Raw genomic sequence first — 11,711 nt, 5'->3', positions numbered from 1 at the left:
CTTGCTTGTTTGTGCTGTTTCTCACTGGAAGAATTGCATCTCAAGCATGTCCTGAGCCTAGTCTGCTACTGGCCAATGAGCAAGGAGATGTGCTGTGACCCCTCCACCCACAGGTCATGTTATGCCTTGGTAACTTTTCCTAACACCTGAAGCCACCTGTCTTGCCAAACTCTTCAGCAACTGTGGCTAGGCTGGTGGCAGTGAGCTGGGCGGAGTAAGGAGGCTAGCCCCAGCACCTGAGCCAGGTCTCCTGGGGGCAGGGGATCTGCCTGGCACAAAACGTGGCCCCAAACTCTAGTCTTGGAGGGGGACGGACTCTCTTGCTGCTTCCTGATCATATGAAGCAAAGGTGGCGCCACCATGCGGCTTCAGCAGGAATGGGGGGGGGGACCGCCGTCACTGGAGCAGCGTTTTCCCTCAACCCCTTAGTTTTCTGCAAGAGCGATGGTTATCACGTGACCCAAATATGGCGGCGCCCTAATCGCTTCTACCCCTGGAGCTGGACTTCCGGGGGTGGCCGGAAGTGAGCGCCGCCATCTTGTTTCTGTGGTTTTGGAGGAACAGTTGGCCTCCAGCGGGAGCTGCGCTTTTTTGCTCCTCCTGGCCCTTCCGCCCTCCTCCGCGGTGAGTCCCAGGCGGGAAGGAGCCGGAGGGCTCATGGTCCCGCCGTAGCTCGCGCGTGCCGGATGGGTGGGCTGGTTTGTGCTCAGTGCGCATGCGGGGATGGTATCATCGGGAAACACGGGGGGCGATACCGCTCAGGTGGGGCGGTACCATTGGGCGACGTTGGCGAGCACGGTGGAGCGAGGGGAGGCGGAGGCCCTTGGCCCTACGGAGACCCCGAGGGGCTTGGTCACAAGGCGAAGCGTTTCCTGCCTGTCCCTCAGGATCACCGTCCCCGGTTTCGAGCCACGCCCCCTTCCCTGCCCAGGGCACCAGGCTCCTCCCCTGTCCCACTGGAGGGGTTGGGATCGCCACAGGTGCCGAGGGCGGCTGAGACCCTGCCTGCCCCGCCCCTTTCTCTAGCACCCGTCCCAGTGCTGAGTCCTCCCCAGTGGAGGAGGTGCAGATTGTGTGTCTGGCCTGCATGCTGCCAAAGCTAAGCAGCTACGGGTTTCACTCTAGTTCCTAACCCGCACAGGCCGTCCGCTTCCATACGCAACTGGGAAAATAGCCGCAGGATTCCCAGTCCAGCTTTGTTCTGTCAACCCCTGGAGAGCTTGGTATTAGGGCTATCGAGCAATTAAAAAAATTAATTGTGCCTAATCGCATGATTAATCATTCTGTTAAACAATAGAATACCATTTATTTTAAATTTTTGGATGTTTACCACATTTTCAAATATATTTCAATTACAACACAATGCAAGGTGTACAGTGTTCACTTTATATTTTTTACAAATATTTACACTGTAAAAAAACAACAAACGTATTTTTCAATTTACCTCATATAAGTACTGTAGTGCAATCTCTATCATGAAAGCTGAACTTATATACAATGATGTAAAAAACTGCATTCTAAAACAAAACAGTGTAAAACTTTAGAGACCATAAGCCCAATCAGTCCTACTTCTTTTGTTCAGCCAATCACTCAGACAACAAGGTTGGTTACAATTTGCAGGAGATAATGCTGCCTGCTTCTTATTTACAGTGTTATCTGAAAGTGAGAACAGGCATTCGTATGGCACTGTTGTAGCAAGATATTTATGTGCCTGATGCGCTAAAGATTCATATGTCCCTTCATGTTTCAACCAACATTGCAGAGGACATGCTTCCATGCTGGTGATTGGTTCTGCTTGATAACGATATGAAGCAGTGTGGATTGCATGATGCATGTTCATTTCATCATCTGAGTCAGATGCCACCAGCAGAAGGTTGATTTTTGGTGCTTTGGGTTCTGTAGTTTCTGCATCAGAGTGTTCATAGACTATCAGGGTGGGAACGGACCACAGGAGGTCCTCTAGTCCAACCCCCTGCTCAAAGCAGGACCAATCCCCAGAGAGATTTTTGCCCCCGATCCCTAAATGGCCCCCCTCAAGGATTGAACGCACAACCTTGGGTTTAGCAGGCCAATGCTCAAACCACTAGTCTATCCCTGTGCTCTTTAAGACTGCTCAGATTTTGGATGACACTTCAGTTTCTTAAACCTTGGGTTGAGTGCTGTAACTATTTTTAGAAATCTCACTTCGATATCTTCTTTGCATTTTGTCAAATCCGCTGTGCAAGTGTTCTCAAAATGAACATGTGCTGGGTCATCATCCCAGACTGCTATAACATGAAATATATGCAGAATGTAGGTAAAACAGAGCAGGAGACATACAGTTCTCCTCCCAAGGAGTACAGTAACAAATTTAATTCATTATTTTTTTAAAGAGCATGGAAGCATGTCCTCTGGAATGGTGGCTGAAGCATGGAAGGGGCATACCTGGCATGTAAATACCTTGCAATGCCGGCTACAAAAGTGCCATGCGAACGCCTGTTCTCACTTTCAGGTGACATTGTAAATAAGCAGGCAGCATTATCTCCCATCAATGTAAACAAACTTGTTTGTATTAGCAATTGGCAGAATAAGAAGTAGGACTGAGTGGACTTGTAGGCTCTAAAGTTTTACACTGTTTTGTTTTAGAATGCAGTTATGTAACCAACAAAAATCTGAATTTGTAAGTCACGCTTTCACAATAAAGAGATTGCACTTCAGTACTTGTATGAGGTGAATTGAAAAATACTATTTCTTTTATAATTTTTACAGTGCATATATTTGTAATCAAAAATACTATGAAGTGAGCACTGTGCACTTTGTATTCTGTGTTGTAATTGAAATCAATATTGAAAATGTAAAAAAATCCAAAAATATTTAATACATTTAAATTGGTATTCTATTGGTATAAGTGCAATTAATTTTTTTGAGTTAACTGCGATTGACAGCCCAACTTAGTATCACTATGATAGCTTGAACGTAAGCCAGAAGTAACTCTTCTCCCCTCTGTCTCTCAGTTGAGTTTGCGTGGGTGATTCCCGAGAGCATTGCAGGCTGGAAGTGCAGCCTCCTGCCATGGTGAAGATCTTTGTGGGAGGGGTCTCCCCTTCTGTCACAGTGGATGAGCTGAAGAAGCTCTTCGAGCAGTATGGACAGGTGAACGAGTGTGACATCTTGAAGAACTTCGCCTTTGTGCACATGGAAAAGGAGGACGAGGCCCACAAGGCTATCAGCGAGCTGCACAAGCAGGAGTTCTACGGGGCCCACCTGACGGTAGAGTACGCCACCTCCAAGATCCGTAACGCCACCAAGATCTATGTGGGCAATGTCTCCAGCAAGGCCACCACAGCCCAGATCAAGGAGCTCTTTGAGAAGTTTGGCAAGGTGGTGGAGTGCGACATTGTCAAGAACTACGCCTTTGTCCACATGGCCAAGGAGAGAGAAGCCATGGATGCCATCTTGAACCTCAACGACATGCCTCTGGAGGACCAGAAGATCTTTGTAACACTGTCCAAGAGCAACAACTCGCTCAAGACAACCAAGGGGACCTCTGTGCCACCTCCACCACCTGCACTGCCCAGTTACTACTTCCCCAGGGGGCGCATCCCCCCGCCACCATCTCCATATACCCCATATGCAACCCGATCTTGGTATGACAGGGAATATTACGACCGCTTTGCTTATGAGCTCTACGACCGGGCGATGACTGCCAGAACAGCATACGAGAGGGCCCTGCCACCTCCGCCCTCTACCCCCACTGCCTACAGAGAGAGGAGCCCTGTGGGCAGGCGGACGACTGCTGCGGTGGCCCAGTATACTGATCCCTACGCTGCTGCGGCTGCCGCCCAGACATACAGCCAAGTGTACAACCAAACGGGTTATGCAGCAGTGGCGGCTGCAGCCGCAGCAGCAGCTACCTACTCCCAGTACAGCATGGGTGCCACCTACAGTGCAGGGGAGTACTATGAGAAATACAGCAACGGCTATGCCACTCAGTATGCCCAGACGTACTAATCTCACTGTGCTCATAGCAGTAAGTGACCAGAGATCTTAGCTTCGGTGGGAGGCGGAGGCATGGGGTGGAGAGTACCTAGCCCTAGAACTCCTTAGTGGCACAGTTTTTTATGGGGTAAGGGAGTGCCACTCCTCCCTAAAGTAGCTTTCTGATGCCATCCACAGTGGATGGAGGTTACCATGCCTCCTGAAAGGCAGTAAATAGGCTCATATGAACTAGACAACCTTTTATGTGTGTGTTTTTTATATATATATATATATATATAGCCTAGATTTCCTTTGAAGGCCAAGTAGCTCTGGCGAGAAGTGAGTTTGCCTCCCTCCCTCCCCGTTAAGAAATTAACTTTTCTTTTCCTTCAGTCTTCTCATGCTCCCACTTTCCAAGGTTTGTTAGGATGCATCTTTTCTTTACCTTCCCCCCTCATCCCCTTTCCCTCCTGGTTTCCTTTCCGCATGTTCTCTTTTGTTTTGGTTCGGTCGCTAAGAAAATAATCCCAGTTTGGAAGATCAGTCGCCCACCATGACGAACTGGTCCCCTGCAAGCCTGCACTGAAAGCCAAGGCGATTCTGCTCGTAATTCAGAGCTGATCCTTTCTTGATTCCCCTCCCCTCTCATCAGTTTTAACCGTTGTAACTTGCAGTGCTCTTTTTTTTCCTCTTTTGCTGGCTAATTCCTTGGCGCGGTCTTCCCATGTTGTGCATGCGGAGCGGAGTTTTGAAATGTGTGTCTCTAGATCCATAGCTAGGACCAGAGGGCGGGGGGAGGGGTGCCTTGTTCTGTTTCTGTACCTCAGTATTACAAAAGGAAGTGGATTTTTTTGGTGCATCCAAAGTCCGTCCGTGTCACGGCTTCTTTTTCCCTTTTCGTTTTTTACATTGATGATTAAACAGCTTGTACAGAACTTCCCGGCGTCTCGTCGTCAAATCAGCTGCTGCGTCGCTTTAACTGTGCCCAAATCTCCGTGCGGCTCTTCTTTCTCTGCCTCTCTCCTCTGTGCCTAGCGAACGGCAAAACTGACACCCCGATTTCGCTTGACTGTATCGCGCTGCCTGTTCCACCGTGGTTGCCTCGGTTAACGGAGCGACCCTCTTCCCTTCCCGTCTCCCTGTGCCCTCCCCACGGCGAGCGCCTTGTTAGCAACCCCACAGGCTGCCCAGGTTTCCCTCCTGCCTTCTGGCTGCAGCATTCCTCTGCTCCAACTCAGCCAGGGCATCAGTAACTCTGACCTGTTGCAAGCCCCTTATCTGCTATTCCTGTTGTTGAGGCCAACTTCCCCTCTTCCCTTTCCATACCCGTTTGTTTAGACCTCACTTGTCAGGTATCTAACATTTTAACCCTTTCTCCCCCCCCATTGATTTTTTTTCTCCATACACAGCCCGGTGCTCGGAGGCGTAAGGGGGAAAGGGATCTCGGCTGAAAAGGTGCAGGCAGAGCTGATTCAAGACAGCGCAATGCCTTTAACCACCACCCTGCTGAAGGAAGCGTGAAGCCTCCACTACAAGCTTGAGTGAATATACCACTCCCCTTGTCCCCTACCTGCGCTTCTTCCTCTTCTGGTGCTCTCGGGTTAGCTATTTGGCAGTCCAGAGGGCACCCTCTGGTGAGAGCGCAAGGCTAGCAGGACTCATGGGTTCTATTCCAGCAACTCCCTTCCCCTCCCTGTGCCTCAATTTCCCCACAGCAGAGATTGCGTTGAAATCTTTGGGTAAGCACTGTATGTGCAAAGAGATTTTGGCTTCTTGCTGGGGATGCTGCCTCCACCCATCTAAAGCGCTCCACCTAACCTCCCAACCCCCCCACCCCCCTTTGTGATGTCCTCTGGCTAGCTCATGTTCCTGCCCTTACTGGGTTTGAAGATCTAGGGACAGGCCCACTCCTTAGCACATGTATATCTTAGCCTGGGGATCGCTTTGGTCGTTCCAGATCCCCCCGCATGCATCCGCTTAGGGCTAGCACACCCTGCCTCCATTTGCTTTTTAGTAGCTGTCTTCAGTTGCCAGAGACAATGGCATAGGAATCCATTGCGCTGCTGAATAGTCAGCTTGAGCTGCTTTCTCTCCTAGGAGCAGACTCGGGGCAGAACGTGCTCACCGGCTTGGGCCAGGAATTGCATCCCCCATTGGTACAGCATTGGGTAATGCCTTCTCTTGATGTGGGATACAGAACTAGGTGGACCACTGGTGTGTGAGAGAAGTGATAGAGAGACCCTTTCATTCCCCCAGCAGCACGTCTGGGAGGTGAAGGGGGGAGCATCAGAAAAAAACAGCCGACAGGGTAACCGTCTCCCTCTGGCATCTGGCCATGGCAGATTGAGGTAAGGCAGAAAGACCTCCCCGATGAGGGTTTGAGCCTGTGTTTGTTGGAGACGATGCTGCGAGCAGGGGAGTGGGGTACTGGGGGGAATGGTGCAGTGGTTAGAGCAGGGAGCGTCTACCCCTATGAGCTCGTAGACAGATCACTTCCTCTGCCTGTTTCAGTTTCCCCATGTGTGACTGTGGGAGCCTTTCAGTGCCTGGAGAGCCTCTAATGGAAAGGGCTGTAGAAGCACCATTGCCATTCAGCCCAGGCTCAGAGGTCAGACTCCTTCCATCCCCTGACCAAGGGGTTGCGGGGTGATGTGCCCCAAGAACAGAATTTGGAAGAGCCTGGCAGCTCAGGGGAAGCTGCTCTGAGCGTCCAATCAGAACGGTCTGGATCTGGCCGTGGGGGAGCATTAGGGGGCAGGTCTTAGTTCCATAAGCATCCAAAGAGGGGGCGCGGTATCTGCTTTCAGCACAGTTCATGGACAGACATTTGTCAGCCTGACTTCTGAGGCATCCTGTTGGGACTATCAAGTCTGCTGACTCCACAGAGTCCTTGGAGCTGGCAGCCGTGCGCCATCCGAGCTCTGTGTTTAAATCTGTTCCATTTTACGCTGAAGGCCAGCTGTTTAACCCAAGCTCCTCCAGGCCAAGGGGAAACCAAAGGGCAGGATGCAAAGCCCCTAGATCCTTTTAGAAACACAGGCAGGAGGGGCTAGTGACTCTAACTCGCCCATCTATTCTAGATTGACCCTATCCCAAAGAGATCTTACATCAAGGTAACCCCCAGACCAGGAACTCTTTTGGCCTCAGCTGACATGTCAGGGGAAGAGCAGGATTTCTGGAGGACCCACCAAGCATCCTGCTAGCAGAGGTGAAAGCTGACTTGAGGGATTCCCCGAAGATCTCCCAGTCTCTTCTTTCTAACCACTGTGAGCCTTAAACACCCCTGGGGAATCCAACCTGAGATGAAGCAGGAGGTAAGCGCGATTGTCCCCCCCTTCCCTTTCACTCGCGCACCAAGAGGAAGGAACAGTTGTGTGCTTCTGTCACGGACAGCACAAGATCTGGGTTCTGTTCCCTGGTTCTGGCACTGACCTCAGGGCAAGTCTGTGGATCTCATCTGTAAAAGGGGCAAGGGTTGATTCATGTTTGGTTATTATCTCCACTGGCTGGTGCTGAGTCAAGTAGTATTAGAAATCCTTGCCACAGAGAGGTGGTGTTCTGGAAGCACGTGCCTCCTGCCTTACTGGTGTAATCTAGTTTAGGTCTTTATATGGTTCCCATAGTGACCTGATCACACTCTGCAGCTGGGGTGGAGATTTGAGAGTAGAACAGTCTTTAATCTCACAGACAAAGGCAGAACAAGAGCCAATCGGTGGACGTTGAAGCGAGACAAATTCAGACTGGAAATAAGGCAGATTTTTAACCCCGAGAGGAATTAGCCAGTGGACATAGGGACGTTGTGGATTCTCCATTGCTTGGAGTCTTTAAGTCAAGACTGGCTGTCGTTCCTAAACCTGCGCTGTAGCTCTCACAAATTACAGGCGTGAGGCAGGAAAAAGGATTCTCTGACCTATAGTATGCAGGAGATGAGCATAGATGATCAGAATGGGCCCTTCTGGTCTTAAAAGCAGTGAATCATTTCCGCAGTATGTGAGCACCTCAGTTTTGAATGGATTTATCTTCCCAACACCTCTGTGAGGCCGGGCAGCGCTGTTCTCCCCATTTTACAGATGGAGAAACTGAGGCACAAAGCAACTAAGTGACTTGGCCAAGTTCAGACTGGCAGAGCAGGGACTCAAACCCAGGTCTCCTGACTCCCGGTCCAGCACTTGAGCCTTAAGATCATTCTTCATCTTCTAAGTTATGTAACATTAGGGTTGCCTGCCTGAAGAAATACAGGCCCTTGGCTCTGGTTAGGTGGCCCTACTAGTGCCATGAGCCCAGGCTGAATATAGGGTGAATGCGCCCTAAGGTGAACATACAGATCTAGGGCAGCCAACAGTTCCCAGCTTCAGTTCCTTGGCACTACTGCATCAAAATGTGCGCGCTCTCCTCTTCCTCATCAACCTGAACAGGAAGGGGCAGATTGAGGTAAATCCAGACCTTTGGCACAACATTCCACCCACAACGTGATCTGTGTGTAGAGTGGCCTGGTTGCGACAAGGACTGAAAGGAAGCCTGGAGCTGGGAAGCCTCCAGCTGAAATTCTCTTCTCTTCTTACTCTCTCCTAGAGCAGAGTGGATTGGGCCTTCTCTCTGTCTCTCTCTCTTTCTCTCCCTCCCAGCCCAACTCCACCATCCCTTGTTCTGCGAAAGCAGCGAGCTCCGTCCCCGCCACAGTGCTCTGGATGCTGTCGGAAGGCTCCCTGCTCGGTGAGATTCTCCACACCTCCTGGCTGCTGGGTAACGGGCGACGGGAGCAAACAGCCTAGGCCCCGCTCTGCCCTCTGGCTGGGGAGAGCTGCATGGAGCTAGGAGCTGGGAGAGGTCTTTCCCTGCGATCATGATTGGTGCTTGGGGTGGGATTGATCTTTCAAGGTGTTGAGAACTCATCCCCTGGTGGGCGGGATGCTGGTTTGTAGGGCTGGCTTGGTTTGCATCACGGGCGGCTTTCTCCGTCTAGGGGTGTTGGGACAGGAGGGAATTCTCTGGTGTAAAGACCAAGGTTGTCTCCATTTCCTCCTGGGTGATACGACTCGTCCTGCAGCCTTTGGTTTGGGTGGGACTGGTGGGGGCAGCTTTGCATCTTCACTCTGTACCAAGGCAGTGCAGATTTGGCTGGGCCTCTTCTCTGCCTCAGAAAGATCTCTGAACCGCTGCTTCTGGGTGGGAGTCACCTTGCTTCCTTGTCTAGCCCGGGGCCTTGACCAACACCACACCTTCCACAGCTTCCCTCCTTGATCCCTGACGTGGGAGGTCCCGCAACAGAGATGGGGCCAGCAGAGCTCGTGTGCGGGACGAGAACCACCACGTCTCTACCACCGGGTACCTCCAGCAATAGTCTCGACTCCCTGTTAATTGCAGTTGGCTCCGGCAGAAAAGGATGGAATGTGGGGACTGCAGGCTTCTCTGCATTGGATGAGCATGGCGAGCTGCTCCTGGTAGGTGTGTGTGTGGAGGCCAAAGGCAGGGGTAGAAGCCTAGGCCTCGGTGCTTTGTGGGTTGGAGCAGTGGAATACATTACCTTCCTAGGGGGCCCTGAGCAGCAGTAACTATAAAGCCTCTCTCAATCAGAGATCTGGGTTAAACTTGACCACAGGAGCTACATGAGATGGGTTGTGTTTGTTTTGCGGTTCCCCAGTGGACTAAACCACCCCCTAAGCGGGCCAGATTGGCAGTGTCAGCTCAGGAGAAGCCCAGGAATGGACTAGTGGAGGTGGAGGGTGTTGCTGGAGGATGTAATTGGGGGCCATTGACTGCTGTGTGTGAGAGGAGTCTGGGGGTGGGGTAGCAGGGGGCTGTGGTGGGTATTGAGGGGGATCAGCAGAGTTGGAAGAGGAAGCCAGGGGACTGTGGGTCAGGATTGAGAGAGCCCTTGACAGAACTGTGTAGCGGGGGAGTCGGGTTGGGATAGCTGGGCAGCTGTGGGTTGGGATTAAGGAGCATTGGCAGAGCTGGGGGCGGGGGTGTGAAGCAGAGCCCAGCCTGGGATAGCATGAGGGCTGCGGGCCAGGATTGAGGGGCATCAGCAGAGCTGTGAGTGGACCCAGAACTGGATTGCCTGCTAGTTCTGTGCAGCTGGTGCTAAGCTGCCGTGACATTTCGCGTTGGAACTCCGTCAGCACTACAGGCAGCCCCCTCTGCAGAACCCTGGCATCTCTGAAAGAAGTTGGCTTCTGCTGTATCAGTGACCATTGGCTACCTGGCTCCAGCCCTTATCCGAGGCTTGAGTGAAATGTGCCGCCCTAGCATAGGGCTCTGGGATTGGTGGGTGGCACCTAGTACAGCATCACAAGGGTAGGGGCGAGGCTTGGAACTAATAAACATCCTTGTTTAAGTAGCATTTGGGCTGGCGGCTGATTATTTCGTGTCTGCCTTGGTCTTTGGTTCCCTGCCAGTCCCTGAAGAGGGCCTACTGGCTTTGCTAATGGGCTCCTCTTTGAGCAGTCACAGACCCTGAAATCTTCCTCCCAGCTGATCTCATGCTGCAGGACGTGCCATCCCTCACCTCCCTCTCTCCTCTGTCCACAGAGCTGCTTCTGGGGCGGGACAATGGCCCAGTGGTGAGGGTGCTTGGGAGACCTGGGTTTAATTCCCAGCTCTGCCACAGACTCCTGGCGTGACCGTGGGCAGGCCACCCAGTCTCAGTTTTCACCATCTGTACAATGGGGATAATAGCTCGGCACTGCCTCATGATGGGGAGGGAGGAAAAGAATTGAGGCTGCAAGGCGCCCAGATGATGGCAATCTCTGTCTCTTATCAGCAGATCTCTTTACAAAGCAGGTCAGAATCGTGACCCCCATTCAGGGGGACTCTGAAGCACAGAGAGGAAATGTGACTTGCCGAAGGTCACCCAGCAGGTCAGTGGCAGAGCCCCACTCTCCTGAGTCCTAGTCCAGTGCATGATCCCCTAGGCCACACAGGCTCTCCTAATAGGGACCAGATAAGTACCTTAGATGGTCAGAAGTACAGAACAGCTGGTGTTACAGGACCACCTACTCAGGAGCAAGGAGAAGGGGAATTCTATGTAATGGGAAAGGCTACTTCTATAGCTAGACTGACCTCACCTTCCACTTCTTCCAGTAGCCTTTGCTTCCTTCCCCTGGAAACATGGAGCACATCCCAGGCTACGGGCATGGTCATAGGATGGGGATCTTCCTCTAATTACCTTCCCTACTCCTCATTTTGTCTTCAGTGGACCTCCAGTTCCTTAGTAGAGCCTGACAGCAGGACACCTTCCCAGTACTGAGCTGAGATGTATGTACTGTTTAGGGGAGAAGACAGGATAGCCCTGGTGGAATAAAACCAGCCAGGGGAAGGAGTGTTCTCACATCAAACCGCTACAGCCAGGTTCTCACACCATGGCTCCTTTGCCCACCTCTAGTAATGGGACCATGTAGTGGGTGTAAATTACACCGCTAAAGCAGGGTAGAAAGGGGCCTTAGGCCCAGATCCTCAAAGGTATTTCAGCTCCTAACGTGCATTGAAAGTAAGGGAAGGAACCTAAATACCTGGGAGGATTGGGCCTTGGACAGGGCCTAGCCTGAAACTCGGAGTACACCTCAGACTCTCAGAGCGGGGGAGATCTGACTTGGAGGTAGAGGGGTGGCATATCTGGCACCTGGTGCTTTGCAAAGAGCTGTAAGTCTCCAGTACTTGAGTGTGTCTGTGTCTAAGAACTCCCTTTGCTGAGCCTGTGTTCCTTTCACGTTGCCCTTTAAACTTGAAGCCAGAGGCCTCTGCAGCCGGGGGGG

At 51.7% G+C, this 11,711-nt stretch overlaps 1 protein-coding gene across 7 annotated transcripts; it reads left to right on the top strand.

The window, feature by feature from the left end:
* Window positions 1–480: 480 nt before the first annotated feature.
* On the top strand, window positions 481–10,298 carry LOC123374044 (RNA-binding protein 4-like). 7 transcript variants are annotated; one of them, XM_045023458.1, is made up of 5 exons: window positions 481–624; window positions 2,994–5,498; window positions 6,055–6,125; window positions 7,038–8,670; window positions 9,186–10,298. In XM_045023458.1, exon 2 carries the CDS (start codon window positions 3,052–3,054, stop codon window positions 3,988–3,990), a length of 939 nt encoding a protein of 312 aa, XP_044879393.1. In that variant the 5' UTR covers window positions 481–624; window positions 2,994–3,051; the 3' UTR covers window positions 3,991–5,498; window positions 6,055–6,125; window positions 7,038–8,670; window positions 9,186–10,298. The 7 variants fall into 7 exon arrangements, with proteins under 7 accessions (XP_044879393.1, XP_044879387.1, XP_044879389.1 ...); XM_045023452.1 differs by having other exon boundaries at window positions 2,994–4,009; window positions 5,367–8,670; XM_045023454.1 differs by having other exon boundaries at window positions 6,055–8,670.
* The last annotated feature ends 1,413 nt before the right edge of the window (window positions 10,299–11,711 follow it).

This window comes from Mauremys mutica, chromosome 7, assembly GCF_020497125.1.
Source record: "Mauremys mutica isolate MM-2020 ecotype Southern chromosome 7, ASM2049712v1, whole genome shotgun sequence".
In the NCBI taxonomy this organism is placed as follows: domain Eukaryota; kingdom Metazoa; phylum Chordata; order Testudines; family Geoemydidae; genus Mauremys; species Mauremys mutica.
Note: the sequence above shows the minus strand (reverse complement) of the source record. Positions and strands in the feature narration are given on the sequence as shown.

Coding starts and splice junctions, on each gene's coding strand:
- LOC123374044 (XM_045023452.1), top strand. CDS start 3,052: ATGGTGAAGATCTTTGTGGGAGGGGTCTCCCCTTCTGTCACAGTGGAT.